Source organism: Syngnathus leptorhynchus, chromosome 6 (genome assembly GCF_054491065.1).
Source record: "Syngnathus leptorhynchus isolate UIUO chromosome 6, UIUO_Slep, whole genome shotgun sequence".
In the NCBI taxonomy this organism is placed as follows: Eukaryota; Metazoa; Chordata; class Actinopteri; order Syngnathiformes; family Syngnathidae; genus Syngnathus; species Syngnathus leptorhynchus.
This window is the reverse complement of record NC_141200.1, coordinates 2,916,675-2,931,564: the sequence shown is the minus strand read 5'-3', so window position 1 is coordinate 2,931,564 and position 14,890 is coordinate 2,916,675. Positions and strand designations below refer to the sequence as shown.

At 44.9% G+C, this 14,890-nt stretch overlaps 2 protein-coding genes across 6 annotated transcripts in view; both read right to left on the bottom strand.

Moving 5' to 3' along the window:
* Positions 1-206: 206 nt before the first annotated feature.
* On the bottom strand, positions 207-12,106 carry ano2a (anoctamin 2a). 4 transcript variants are annotated; one of them, XM_085915064.1, is made up of 28 exons: positions 11,874-12,106; positions 11,545-11,770; positions 9,385-9,560; positions 8,780-9,088; positions 7,675-7,770; positions 7,425-7,597; positions 7,182-7,236; positions 6,862-6,913; positions 6,734-6,789; positions 6,590-6,658; positions 6,456-6,520; positions 6,251-6,385; positions 6,022-6,182; positions 5,862-5,944; positions 5,218-5,292; positions 5,089-5,145; positions 4,167-4,241; positions 3,857-4,058; positions 3,492-3,603; positions 3,362-3,419; positions 3,177-3,277; positions 2,927-3,090; positions 2,698-2,850; positions 2,448-2,500; positions 2,151-2,317; positions 1,931-2,036; positions 1,317-1,860; positions 207-1,203 (listed from the first exon to the last, which is right to left on the bottom strand). In XM_085915064.1, the coding sequence occupies exons 3-28, from the start codon at positions 9,535-9,537 to the stop codon at positions 620-622; spliced, it is 3,858 nt and encodes a 1,285-aa protein (XP_085771190.1). In that variant the 5' UTR covers positions 9,538-9,560; positions 11,545-11,770; positions 11,874-12,106; the 3' UTR covers positions 207-619. The 4 variants fall into 4 exon arrangements, with proteins under 4 accessions (XP_085771190.1, XP_085771192.1, XP_085771193.1 ...); XM_085915066.1 differs by having other exon boundaries at positions 6,590-6,637; XM_085915067.1 differs by lacking the exons at positions 8,780-9,088; positions 9,385-9,560; positions 11,545-11,770; positions 11,874-12,106 and adding exons at positions 8,280-8,343; positions 8,439-8,758.
* Positions 12,107-12,114: 8 nt separating this feature from the next.
* The window catches only part of vwf (von Willebrand factor), a 26,195-nt gene continuing 23,419 nt past the window's right edge, over positions 12,115-14,890 (bottom strand). For both annotated transcript variants that reach the window (XM_085915056.1, XM_085915055.1), the window contains 12 exons: positions 14,728-14,832; positions 14,435-14,637; positions 14,223-14,372; positions 13,989-14,105; positions 13,737-13,917; positions 13,598-13,638; positions 13,344-13,460; positions 13,162-13,260; positions 12,903-13,031; positions 12,777-12,816; positions 12,598-12,695; positions 12,115-12,504 (listed from right to left, as the gene is read on the bottom strand). In XM_085915056.1, coding sequence (XP_085771182.1) covers positions 12,319-12,504; positions 12,598-12,695; positions 12,777-12,816; positions 12,903-13,031; positions 13,162-13,260; positions 13,344-13,460; positions 13,598-13,638; positions 13,737-13,917; positions 13,989-14,105; positions 14,223-14,372; positions 14,435-14,637; positions 14,728-14,832 — 1,466 coding nt within the window. In that variant the 3' untranslated portion in view covers positions 12,115-12,318. The remainder of the gene's footprint in view (positions 12,505-12,597; positions 12,696-12,776; positions 12,817-12,902; positions 13,032-13,161; positions 13,261-13,343; positions 13,461-13,597; positions 13,639-13,736; positions 13,918-13,988; positions 14,106-14,222; positions 14,373-14,434; positions 14,638-14,727; positions 14,833-14,890) is intronic.

Here is a 14,890-nt window from a genome sequence, read left to right as displayed (position 1 = left end):
GTGCTCTCACCTGTAGGAATTCCCTCTGGAATGCTGGGAAACACCCCACAAAGGGCCCCATTCTGTGGAAGAGGAGGCGGAGTCATGCAAAAGCTTTTGGAGGAAAAAAAACCCAGGAACTTTCCCATTAGGAGAGTCGCTCCGCATGTAAAGAGACAGCCGGGTTAGTTTCAAAATTCACACGTGTTGGGAGGCTCACAAAAAAAAAAAAAAAAAAACCCAGACATAAAAATATGTTGTTCTTTTATTCTCATTTTTGCTTTCTTTTGTATATCAAAACCTCTAAAAATCATCATTTCATCTATGAGCGGAACTGGTGATTGTATAGCTCCCACACTCTTCTATAGACGTATTGGGAAAGCTGAGCGTCGTGGAGAAGGAGGGGGAAGCTATTTGAGCTGCATCTGTGGGATAAAAAAAAACCAACAAGAGTAAAAAGAGTTCCAGTGTTGAGCGGCAAGGGGCATCACTATCTCTGAATTGTCTTTCTGTTGTATAAACAATTGAAAAAGATAAGGAGGGTCTTATTTAGGAAAAAAGGGGGCAGGTGAGGCTCCAGGCACAGACGAGATAATAATCTGGATTGTCCCCCTCACCCCCATCCCATCTTTTTTTCCTCTCATACTGCCGTGTTGCGTTTAAGTTCACTGGGGGAAGGGGGCACTCGGTCTCCCAGTTTTGTGAAGCTGATGGATTGGCTCGGTTTGGTAGGGCGCTCTTCCGATTCCGGGGGTCTTTGTCTGGAGGGGAGGGTGGAGCACCGGGCTTTGTCCCTTGAGCGAGGCTGCTGAGGTGGAGGGGGGGGGCCTTTGAGGGAGAAGAGTTCGCCGGAGCCGGGGGGTTGCCGCGGGGATTCGCTCTTGGGCTCGGCTGACGGCGAAGGTCGGAGGGGGACCAGCGGCACGAGGGATGCCTGCTGATGGAATCGAGAGAGGCTGCTGGAGTGGCTGGGTCTCGGCAGGCTGTAACACGTCTCCGCTCCTCGGCGGCGTGAAGGCAGGGTGGAGCAGCGGGCCTTGGCCCCTGTGCCCCGTTCTCGGGGCGGAGGAGCGATGGGCGCGAAGAGCCTCGCGTCCGTGTGGGAGGGTGCTAAATCCGCCATGGGGCTGCTCAGTGACTGGCAGGAAGCTCTTTTGGATGGAAGTTCTTCTTTGAAGCTTGTCTGTGGGATCTCTGTATCTTTGAGTGATGAGGCGTCTCCATCTGGATGAGGATGTCAACATTTTGTCACCAGTCACTTAACAACACAAGCTCTCGTACCTTTTAAAAGAGAAAAAAAACAAAAGAAACATATTTCTAAAAGTTTTTTCTCTCACCTGCGAGGCCCAACTGGATCATAAGGGCGTCCAAATCCACAATGGAGCTATCTTCCTCATATGCTGTTTTTTCATTAATCTCCTCTTGAGGTACGCCTTTCTGTTCATCTTGCTCACCTCCGTCATTTAATTTTATGTCCTCCTCTTCATCCTCTGACCTTTCTGCTTTCTCCTCGCCTTCTCCCTCTCCCGTTCCGACTACATCCTCAAAAGTATCCCCGGCATCTGAGTCACTATCACGAGTCCGAGTGGGCTCCTCTTCAGCTACGTCAACCTCCACCTTCACCATCTCCTCCTCCCGGACCTCTTCCGCATCCTTCTGAACCTCGTAGTCCTCTGACGGTGCCTCCACCACAATGTCAATGTTGGCAGGGACGGGGAAGACGGAGCCTTTGGTGGAGAGCGACGTAGCGTGGGCCTCCTGGTCTTGATTGAGCAGGAACTCCATCAGCATCATGTTCTCTTTCTTCAACTGCTCCCGCAGTGAGCGCGGCACGTCGGGGATCAACCAGGCCACCAGCATGCTGAGGAACATGGCGAGGTTCTGAAAGGAATCAAACACTGTTGTCATCTGACTGTTACGAGTAAACTAAAAAAAAAAAAAAAACAATTACCTGGAAGAATATGACAAAGAGCAGTTTTGCAGCCAGAACAGACCAATACTGTTTGGAGAAGGTGTAAGCATCCGGTGCCCATGGTGGATCCCTGTAGTCCTTATACCTGAAAAACACAAAGTGATGGGTTCATGACTCTTTTTTTTTTTTTTTAGTTCACTGAGCTCAAGGATTAAAAGGGAAGACCAGTAAGGTGAAGTTTGAAAGGTATTCTTGCCACCTGCACACGGATACTGTTGTGTTGGGCGCGGTGCCTGGCGGGAAGTTGGTGACGTTGAAATAAGACAGGGAGTGCTCTGTGTAGCCGCTCATGGTGCCATTGCCGCTGTAAATGTACTGGTACACCATGCGAGGCACAAACTCCGATGTGAAGGAGATGACAAAAGCCTGCGGAGACAAACTAAAATGAACATCAGCCGACGGTAGCACGCTTGTCGTCATTGGAGCGAAAGTAACACTCGTTTAAAATCGTTTGTTACGCACTCATTTCATGCATGAGACACACGCGCACACTTACGTTGGTAATGACAGAAAATTTGCTGATTCCACAGAGAATGTTGTACCATATTCCTGGAGGTGGCACGCGTGAGAAGGGAAAGAAAGGAAAAATGACGTGTGTGGAAAAGACACAAAAGGAGTGACAGTAAAGGAAAAGAAAGTGATCAAAAGTTTCTGGAGTAGCAACCTTGCCGTCGTGTGTGTGTGTGTGTGTGTGTGTGTGTGTGTGTGTGTGTGTGTGTGTGTGTGTGTGTGTGTATGGCGTCTACCTATATCTTTACACCTAACAGCATCCGGCCGCCGGATCTCGGTCACAAACTTGGCGGCGTCGAGGCGGATCTCGATGACGTTGTTGAGCAGAGCGAAGGCGGGCGCCAGCGGGAAGGAAGCCACAAACAGAGACACAAAGCCGTACTGGATGACTGCGGACAGAACGACGGACGATTTGAATTGTCTGCCGGTGGAGAGCGCTAATGTGGATGAGGTAAAGACGCTCACTCATTTCCATGTATTCCGGACTCACGCCCTCAAAGGGCTCCAGGGCAAAATCTTTATGGAATTGCTGCTTAGATCTCTTCTCTTCGTCTTCATCCGTCTCGTCCTGGGCCCTTCTGTCTTTGCCTTTTTGCTCCTGTATGGTTCTGTACATCTTTCTTAACTTACTAGAAAGAACACCAAAAGAAGCGCCGTTCACTTGTACGCTTTCATGTTAGAAATGTACTGTAGGCTTTGGAGCTGGTGTACGTACGGAATGAGAACTTCAAACACGTTGTTTTGAATCAGTTGTTTTCCCAGCATGATCATGCTGAGTTGGATGCAAAGCTCGATGAGGCAGCCTGGAGGAGCACACTGGGTGGATACAAAAAGAAAGCACGCTTCAAACGATGTCACAACACACACACACAAAAGGTAAAATGAGACATGAGGCCGCACCTCCTCCATGCGGTAGTCGCTAAAGACGTAAACATAGTCTCCAGGCCGACCGGAAAACCTGAATGACGACAACAAATGTTCAGGAATAAAGAGGAGGTGTGTTGGGAGTATTACGTGAAAAGACGCTCACCTGCCCTTGAAGAAGGCCACATAGAAAATAGGTGCAAAGGCGTTCATGGATTTGAGAAAGAAAGACTTGAAGATCAACCTCTCCTCAAACTCTTCTTGTGTTTTTGGGAGCTCTGATTGGATGAGACAATAAGACATTTACCAACCCCAAAAAAAAAAAGATTCATTGTGGATTTAAAAATAAATGTAAATTTGTGTTTAACTCTGCTATCTTAATGCAAACACACAATGTGAATTTTATGTATTTTCTGCAGAAATGACAAAAATTAAGTGTCACATAGTTGTGAAACTCTGCTTTAAATCTGCCTCTATGACTAGATTATACTCCCCTCTGGTGGCCAAGTGGTGACAGGTCATGATCCATACCCAGCTCAGTCAGCCACACAGCAATGGCTCCGTAGACTTCCTCCAACACCAGCACCACTAACATGTTGAGAATGATGCCCGTGGTGGTGACCGTCATCCTCACGCTGGCTTTGGCCTCGGGGTCGGGGTTCATGGACCACACGCTTAACATGCAAATGCGATACACGGCCACACCGAACACGGCAGAGAAAGTAACAAAAACCTAGAAACATACACACGAGATGGTTACTGGAAATTCTTGTTCAAATGTAAAGAATATTTGAGTTCTAAATCGATTTTATTTTTACAGAAAACACTATTACAGATGTACCAGCAGCAGCAGTGTGGACACGTTGATGAGGTAACCTGACAAGTGATCCTCGATATCCAGGGACTCTGGCTCTAGCTGTTAAAAAAAATAAAAATGTTTATATCATCAGTTTTAAACCGGGGGAAAGCGAGGTCTTTGCACAGCTAACATAAATTTAAAAATGGACTTTCCGCTATTTCCCAAAGTTTACAAAACAATTGCCGGCTAAATCGGTCATTACGTCTCAGTTGGCAAATATCAACAGCTAGCGTAGCATTAGCTAGCAATGTGTTTGGCAGCAATGAAATTAAATTGTGCATGTGTGTGCAGTGTAGGTTATGTTACTCCCAAAAATATTTTGTGCTGGTTTTGATAATCTGACATAATTATTTGTCATATTTAATAGCTTAAAAAGAGAAATCCACGACCGCATTTGCAGACTATAACATGATGATTTGTTTAGTACACACAGTTTAGTTATGATAATAACAGAACGCCACTGGATTTCCCTCACTGCATTTTGCGCACACACTTTGTGTGTTATGTTTTCCACCTGGCAGGTATGTGTTTGCCATCAAAACATGGCCTCCTTCCCGCCTTTCTCTCTCCAGCAATAATCTGGCCTAATCTCAGGCAGGTAAGCAGCTTTGGACTCAACCATTCACAGAAGGTAGAGAGGATTGGGGTTTGCCTCATGTGCGCTTCTATACATGAATAAAAAAAAAAAACGTAACATGCAGCTGTGGTTGAAAATGTAATTGTTCAGCCAAGACCATTAGAATTGTTTTGCTTAACAACACTTGTGGATATTAGTGCAAGAGTAGCGCTGCTGAACAAACGAGATTAGGTTATCCTAATCCTAATAGGCGAGGTTTAGATCACCTAAGTGCAACAACCCTGCCCTGTCCCCCCCACTTAAACAAAAGCCCTCTCCCAGCGATACCTGGTGGGAAAGCATCTGGTCTCTCTCTCCGTCCACTCCGTCCCCACTTTGAGTCAGCTACGACACAATACACTCCATGTGATTACAAGCGTTTATCGCTCTTGTCGTCATGATGATGTTATACCGCACCTTCTTTGTCCACTTGGCTTTCATTTTGGCTTTTTTCTCCTGTAATGCTTCTTCATATTCGGGCCTCAGCTCTTCCTACAACACACACACATGAATGTATTTCATGACATGTTGTTTTGCTCAGAGGCATCCCAAATGAATTTTTACTCTTACTAACTTTTACACTAATAAATACCAGTAGTTCATGAAATAAACATGTTAAATATATCAGATTTTTTTTTTTTCCGACATAGCCCTGGCTTTCAAACGTCAACAGAGACTTGCTCACCTGGACTCGCTCCTTTGGGTAGCAAAAAAAAAAAAAAAAAAAAGAAGGGCACATAAAATTATGATGACAGGCAAGTTTGTATTTATGGTTATCCTTTGAAATAAATTTGCCCCATTTAAGAAGGGAGCAATCCCATTAAGATCGTTCTCGTACACGTGTGCGTGCATATTTACGTCTGCGTCTCAGCGGGTGTGCGCGTGTGTGTGTATATGTGGTCAAACCGCAGTTGACCTGCGAGCCCGTGAGGTTTAACGCTCTCAACTCGACTGACTCGGGATTAGACATTCAGAAAGCGTGAAGGATTTAGAGGCTAAATGATCAAACTGTTGATAAAAAAGAAATGTGGTAAGATAAAATAAAAAAATAAAAAATCTACCTCCTCATCCTCCAAGCTGGTCAGATCCCAGGTGTGTTTTAGACACATCTGTCGCCGTTTCCAGTGCTCCAGGAAGCAAGCAGCTAGAAGATGACACACACACACACACATTTGTGGTCAATTTTGACCAATAAAAATGGAAAAATAAAATGAGACATACCCCATAGAGACATAAAGATGGCAAAAAGAACGGTGGTTCCGTTGTCAAACAAGTAGGACGCTTTGGCCAACGAGCACACCGAACTCAGGCGCCAGTAGTCGCACACTCCGTCGCACAGCGGACACATGGTGATGTTCAGGTTGTCGTCGCACGTCTCCTGACTCCAGAGCCATTTCAAAGAAAATATTTGTCACATTTTTATGGTTACGATTTTGCATCATTGACTTACCTTGGCACATTGGTGTCCACGGTGAAAATACCGTAGAGGAAAACAATGATGCCCAGTACGGACGGAGGGATGAGGAGCTGAGTGTAAACACCCAGCCAGGCAAAGTACAAACCAATCTGCTCCCCAAAGTACTTCCTGTCCAATTAGAGGCAACATATAAAGATTTCCTTGTGTTGCTTATACTAATTAAAAAAAGGACAGCAACCTGATAAGGTCCACAGGCTGGTATTTGTGCATGACTCCATAGTTTGCCCATTCTTCATGGAGAACCTGGTGGACCACCAAGAATGCGGTCATGTCATAAACGCAATGTTCATTGCCGTGAGAAAAAGGGCTCACCTGTCTGTCATTTCGTTGATCTTTACCTCCTCTCCTGGAAAACGGGCCCTGTATTCCAAAAACAAGCATCTTCATTTATCGCAATCAAAAACATTCATGTCAACTTAGTTCCGTTCAGGATAAAGTATGGGAGAGGATCCTCACGTCATGCAAAGGGAAGGCAGAGATGTAGACGCCCCGAGCCACTAAGGACATGATACCTGCGGTAGAGTGACATCATTCAGGAGATCATGACTTAAGAAATCCAAAAAGGCGCCACTTGAGGTCCTTACCGGTGGTTTGGCAGGAGTGCCTGCAGGTTGTGCGGGAAATCATCTCAGCAACCTACGCACAAAGCAGGTTATGAAACAACATCAATGGTTCAAGTAATTGTTTTTGCTCTCAAGTGGCATAAGCATCATGGCAGCATGAAGCCCTCCTCAGAAAAAACAAACAAAACAAACAAAAAAAAAAACACATGGAATTCAGGTTTCTTCCTAATGTGGACAAAATACAAAATAATAATAATGAAATTAGACATCCCAAAATGGAATTGGACACTTGGACCTGCAGTGTAAATCCAGCACAAATACATAGTTCTCACTCCACTTACTATTCTGCTGCGTGTCGCATTATCAAAGACATTTTCCGTTGATGTGATGTCATACCTGCAAAGAGAACATTCCAAGTTCGTTTTTTTTGGCGCTTGTTCTGTTTATCTTTAGTTAATGGAAAACTCAATTGCTAAAAGGTCAGAGTGTTTGTTTGTTTTTGTCCCCTTTGAATACAAATTCAAGTTACATCACCAATGTCGGAATTAAACTCCATTCCAATTCATGAGTGTGTTGACACTTACAGGTGGAGCTTATCTCTGATGAAAGGATGTTTGAGCGTCTTAAAACGAGCTCGCGTCTGCGGGTCTTTCCGGACGTCAAAATCGGGGACGTCCGGTTGGAACGGCGTGTTCATTATCGTTGCCAAAGAGTCCCACATTCCTGCAATGCCCGCCCTTTTGCGCAGCTCACATTTCTGCTCAGTTAAAAAAAAAAAAAAAACATTATTATAACACAAACATTTCCCTTCCCCTTGGAATAAGAGGTGTGTACCTTTTTGACAGCAACTTTGATCTTCTGAAGTTCAGCTTCTCGACTGAGTATTGTCCACGGGATGTGCAGCCGGATAAAGCTGATACCGTTTGGCCTCTGCGTATACACACAGGTATCAAAAGTCTCTTTCGTAAGTCCTCACTAAAAATATTTTCAAGAGACAGCCCTAATAGACAATAAGTGAAGGAAGTAAAGGGAAGCCTTGTGTGACCTTTGCCCCTTTTTGTGTTGGAAGCAATTACATGTAATTATCTGAACGTACAAAGCCATAAGAACCGAGTGGCAATTATGCTTTAAGGACAAAGCACTTTCCCAATCGGCCTAAAAGCCACAGGCCAATAAATTGTGGTACTCAAAGGACCCAACAATTTGCAGACAAGCAACTACTATACAATTACTGCAGGAATGACCCTAAAGAGAGGCAATGTGGTGATAATAATATGTTATTAAAAGCAATAACCTCCAGCACTGATTTAACTGCAGTAATGACCTGAAATTATTAAGCGGCACCTGTTCCAGCCGCACAAGAGAGGAGGAAAAAAGTCGATCCCAAATGTTATAACACCTGCATTATGTAATAAAATCCACAAAATCTGCATTGAAACCTTTGACAAACTTTAGCAGCATCTGGACACAAATAATCTTGCACTCTTCCACCAGTCGACTTTCCTAAAAAAAAAAAAAAAAAAAAAAAACTTGGGTCCCTGACAGATGGTCCGGCAGTAACGATACACGTTTACTCATGCAATCAAAGCGAAACTCACCCGCCGCCGGCCATACGCCTCTCTCTCTCGCCAGCACAAACACTTCTGAGTAGTGGATCACTCTCTAATAAGGCCCTATAATCTGGCCTTTGGCTTCACACTGGTGGTCAGCGCTCTTAATCCTCAACCAAAACAGCAGCTGATAACACGCTCCGGCCCCCTCGCAACCAGCATACAAAACACACGCATGCAGAATTGAGTCTAAAATAAGCAGGACGCATACCGCCCGGACATTATGTTCTCTCTCTAACGAGGTGAGCGCAAGGTGGACATTTTCCAATTGTTTCTCCAATACAGTTATGGATGAGCTCCATTTAAAATCCCATAAGAATGTCACGCACCTCTTTATCGCGTTCTATCTGCAGTCCGGCATCGAGGAGCCCGGTTTCAAACTCATCCCTCATAAGAGCCTTCTCCTCCTCGGATAGTTTGGAGTCCTCTACGTCTCCCGGAGCGGGTCCTCCCGCCTCTCCGGAGTCGGGGTCCATTTCCCACAAACCCGGAATGGGGATGGGGATGCTGCCGTTGGACGTGATGGAGAGGCGTCCTTTGGATGCCCGCCTTTTTTTGGATTTGTAGCACAGCACATAATCCACCTTCCTCTTGCCATCGGTGAAAAAGAGCCCTGGACCGAGGTCGATGCCGGACTCCTACAAAAACAAACGTGAACGGAATGTATGGGTGAAAGACGACAATTAGAGCAAGGGTGGGCAAAGTATGGCCTGGATCTTTAATCCAAACTACCAAGCATTTATATGATCAAAACTATTGTGTTTGTTTTCCCATCCATTTAATAATTGCTCAAAATATTCATAGTAAGGTTTTTCAAGATATATATATATTTTTAATAAATGCACGGATTAAATGTCAGTGAAAATTATACATAGACAAAATGTGACCAATGTGCGGAAACCTTTTGTTCACCATAGAGAAAGGAAGTCAATACCGAAGGAGGAGCCTCGTCGTTGTCAGGCAGGCCGACTGTGGGGGGGCCCCCGTTGGTGGCGTCGAGGCCAAGTCCGGACAGCGAGCGGGCCAATGAGACGAGCTTTGCAGAGTGAACGGACGACGACTCACTCATTGCTGTGACGAGGGACATGCGGCCTTTTTCGTTTCATCCCTCTGGAAAGGAAAAGGGAGTTTAACGATATTTGAGAAACATCCGTCAGTAGGCTATAATGTCAACAAATCACAACTATACACGTTGTCTTATTGTGACCAGTCAATACTGAATATAGGTCCACTTCAAAGTTTTTTTTTCCACAGCTCTGAGGTTGATTTGACTTTCCGGTATCATGTGACTTTTTAAAAGTGACGGATAAAGAATTAAATCCAAAGCTGTCGCTCCGATTTTTTTTTGCCCCAATTGAAGATGTAGGCTTGGATTAAACTCTGAGTGAGCGGAGCGCCCTTTACAACAATCTGCTGGGATAATTTCATCACTGGGCTTCATTTGTTGGGATTTTTTTTTTTTTCTTCCTAAAACCTTTTTGTCCTTTAATCTAGACATTCAATACAGAAAAGGGTGTTAAAGTGGTCGGAAGGAAGTACAAATTGAGAGGCTAAAACTATTAGCTTTGTATGAATGGTAACATCATGCCTTGAATGAATACTGTTCAATAATAACATCAGCATGTATACTAAAAACAGAAACATTATGTCTGGAAATAAACATCTCAACAGTTCAAAAATGATCTTAGGACAGATGTTAGCACTAACGGACAAAGATGGATGTCCTCAATTTGTGTTTTCGCCTCAAATGTGTCCGCTGGACACGCCCATCCCCACATAAATCAACTTAACGTATGGACACGCTAGCGGCGCTAATCCAGTTTACCGCATGTTAGTAAACAGACTGCTGAGACGTAACGTGAGAATATGAGGTCCAACGATGGCCATAGGAGGCTGGGCTGTCATCACCATGTGTGCAACATAGCACCAGTAAAGTACGAAGACAGGAGGATCAATTAATCGCTCTAAATGGCACATATTCAACCTGAACAAGCTGTCATGTGAAAACCTACTTTTATAGTACTTATGAGGAAAAAGACAATATTTACCTGATTTTCACATCATCAAAAGGTGAGTAGCTTTATATCGTTTTGACTCAAGGTGAAAATATTTCCATGGTAATATCTCTCAAACTCTTTAGTGATTACCTGTGCACTAATAGAGACATTGTTATGTTGGAACAAACTCAGCAGCAGGGCACATGCGCATGTCTGTCAGGCTTACCGACCTGTAAGCTCTGCTGACAGCTCAACAACACAAATGCGGAAAGGTCAACAAACGCACCCTCATATGAAGGGGCAGAGGGTGCCGGTGTAGCCGAGGGGCCAATCTATTAACAATGCTCCGACAGATTAAACACTGCTAATTTTAAACACTATCTATCCATCTTTCGTAATAGTTTCCTTACTTGGGTCACAGGTATGCCGGAGCCTAACCCAGTCAATTTTGGGGGCGAGAGGCACCCTGGTACACCCTGGACTAGTCAGACACCAGACATGTTTTAAACACTATAGTAGATACAGCACATTTCAAAACATAGTAAATGGGGGCTTCACTTTAAAATAGTCAACGTAAAAAAAATCAAACTATGGAGCAACTTAAAAAAGCAGTAAATATATATGAGTATAAATAAAAAATTAAATGATAATTGAAGAATAATAAGTCAAGGGTGGGCGACAACCGTGAGTGTGATTAAAGAGATTTTTTAAAAATGAGACCATAAAAGGCTGTGTGGGGTTAGGGTTGTTTAAAAGATGATAATTAACGGTAATTTAAATGTGTTAAACCAGAAAAGACTGGAAATGTGTTTAATTCAACAGTTGTGCGCATCCGGATAGGGGGGGTTCGGCTTCACGACTCACACGCACACCTACTAAAACATAACCGTGACATAAACGGTTAATAATTCACGAAAAAAATAAGTTGGGGAAAGAGTCAAGTACTTTGTCCACATTTTAAATAGGCGCCAAACAATGCGCTTAAAAGTACACGAGACGCACAATCCGAGAAGTTAAGTGCTAAATAGGCAGGGGTTTTTGTTTTTGTTTTGTTTTTTAAGGGGCACAACCACAGAAAAAGACGACTGGATACTCACTAGTGCTCGTGGACGATCAAATGGCTGCAGCGTGGATATAGAAGATAATGGTGATGATGAGAATAAGAAGCGCGAGGTGCGCACTGGCGTGGGCCCGAGATGGTGGACAATCCGCACGCGCTCCCGACACCCCCTGGGCTTAGCTCGGCGCGCGCACGCTAGCCCGCTAATTCCCCTTGAGTCCTAGTGACATACCGGGACATCTTGATGGCTTTAAAACGAAAGTCTAGAAGAAGAAAAAAGTCACAGAAAATGAACAATAACATCAACAACTCGTTCATACCCTTTTAGCTCATGCTGTCCGTAAAATTAACTATAAATTAACTTACCAACGTGTATTTTTTTCAAAAGACTGATGCTCAAGAGAAACAATGTCATTTTGATAAATATCAATCATTTGTTCAATTCAATGTTCACGTAAATTGGCGGCCAGAGTGTTTCTTCTTCGGTTATCAAAAGACGATTGAAAGACAACTTGCGCCATCTAGAGGACTATAATAGAATCGCATAATCAGTGTAATAAACACTGGAATCAGTGCAGCAAAGAGAGACAATGAAATACATTTCGGAATACAGCATATCGGTATTTATTGTAAACTTGGGTTATCGCTTTTTACATATACAGCCTAGGAAAATTTGTATGAATTACAAAACAAAATGAAAACTCGACTTTTATTTATTTTTGGGGTAAATTGTGTGTGGTTGAATACGGGTGAGTACATTTTTGTCTTGGATACAGACAAGCAAAGAATCAAAGCCGACTTCTGGTGGCTTCTAGGTGCAGTGTTTGGACTGACAGTTGCACCCGGTGACAGATAGGACAGTGTGGTGGCTGTGGGTTCCATTGGCACACAGGACGGGAACGCTGACGGGCTCTGTCTCCGTGGCGACACAACACACACACTCTTGTTCCACCGTGGCCCTCTGGAGGGAGTACATGGACTTACTGCGACATTTACCCTGACAGATAGAGAGGATGATACGGCCAAACGGTTCGTTTCGGGACCACGGTGATGTTTTGCCGGATCGTCAAATGAATGTGTGTCACTTTACCTCACAGTAGTACAATTCAATCTGCTTCTCTGATTGGCAGTCGTCTACTTTGACATAGTTCAGCGTTCCCGCCGTCCTCCGGCATTCCGATTCTGTACCTTCTCGGCAAAACGTGTACACGCTCCTTTTTTAAAAACAGACTTAGAAAGAAATGACAACTAGTAGTCCGCCCTACTTACACATCTCACAGCATGTCGTTCCGATCTGGCTGACAGTCCCCTGAGAACAAACGAGAGTCGTTCTGTCAGTGAAAAAACAGCGGTGAAGGAAGTTTGAGTGTGAATACGTATGGCTCGCTCTGGCACCCCTTGTTCGAGACACGATCGGCGGTTGAAAGGCGGGCAGGTGGTGGTTCGGATTTGAAGGGCCAGGTCTCCTTTGGTGTTGACGCCGCAAGCGTACTGGATGCAGCCGTCTTCCTTTGTGGTGTTCACCTGAAAATACATTATACCTTACGATAGTACATTTGTGTATTTATGTCTTTATTTTTCTTGAACAAAACTTAATCACAGAATAAAAATAATGACTGTAGCCTGGAGAAATTAAGATATAGTGCGTACGTACCAGCAGACTCATTAGCTTCCCATCGGGCATTTGTACAAAGCATGTCGTGGCGACGCAACGTCCGCAGCAGGCGCCCTCCACTTTCTCCTCCGTGTATCCCTGCGGTGACCCATTCCATGTTCATTTCTACACAAACACATACCAGCATAGCTAGCAAAACATAAGACATGAGAAATACGTACCATGGGACAAGGAGTACAGGTGGTTCTCCTGCAGGAGAGCCTGTGTTTCTTGATCAGACCGCCCTCCACGATGCATTCGCATTGTGTGCACAAGTCAACCATCAACATTTCCCCTGCCTACACATTCAAACAACAACAACAAAATAGCACACTAATTAGTACACAAATAAACAACATAGATTGTCATTACATGTCCCTCTTAACATCATACTGAACCTATTCACCATTCAAAAGAAAAAAAAGAAAATCCTTACTCCTATGAGCGTGTGGTTGAGGACGCAGACATCCAAAGCATCTACAAAATAGACCATAATCAACATGAGTTGAGTACGCCCTCTGCTGGAAAATCACCGCAAGTGCATTTCCGTAGACCCCGATGTGTGTGATATTTACCACAACGGCAGCGGGGACAACAGTCCTGCGTATCGCAGCGTAACTCGGAGCCAAGCGGGCAGGAAGGTGTTTCCATGGCGGTGCAGCTGATGTTGGCGGAAGAGATGAACACCTCATCGTTGACCCTCGAGCACTTGTACGTGACGCATTTGTCACGAGGAGACTGCCATTGCTCCCCAACCTATAAACACACAGTGAACACATTTAATTTGGCAGAATTAGTGTCGGAATTTTTTCGGTGCAGTTGCGAACCTGTCTGAGCGTTCCTCCCATCAGGGCGTCGCCTCGCAATTCTCCCTCCGACTCCACGCAACTAGTTGCTCTGCACTTCCCGCAGCATTCTCCACTGGACTGCGTGTATGTCGAACCCTGCCAATGTGCGGTACAAACAAAATATCAGCCGTGATTCTTTCGATCCATATCAATAAATGGCGGATTTATAAATTCCACGAGAAAAAGAAAATAGATGATTTTGGTTTGTCTCACCAGCGGGCAGTTCCGTTGGCATACCGGCGTGGAGCACTGAGCGATGTGAAGTGACGTGTCCTTGTCCCGTAATTGGCTGCAGCTGCATTTCTCGCATCCTTCATCCCATTTGCTGCCTACCGGATGGACCACGTCACCCACGACACATACCTGTTGAAAAAGCGTTTCGGTATTATCGTCGATAAAACGCACAGTCCGGATGAAACGCTTACTTTGTCGGGCAGGCAGCTGATCTGAGTGCAACCGCAGTCGTCCGTCTCGGAGGCCGTGATGAAGCCGGGCGGGCAAGTGCGGGTGACGTTCTGGCAGTTACACGAGCACTCGAACGCATCGCAGCATTTTGTCTTTTTGATTGTCGGCCGGCGACGGGGGCCGCATGAAATGGGAGTGACGGCGCAATTCTCTTTCTTGCAAACTGGGCGGTGGGGAAAAAAAAAAAAAAAGAGCCACGTCAAAGTCAAAGAGTCGACGGCGACACGATCGTCGGGTGTGTGTGATCACTTACCGCACTCGTGTATGGCTTGACATTCTCCCGGGTTTTTTAGAACCAACACCTCGCCGTCCTCGCAGCGGGGAGCCTCGGGAACATCGCAGCTCGACAGATCACACACTGAAAAGTCACACGAGCCAAATGGACACTGAAGTCTCAGAGATAAAAAGACAAAAGT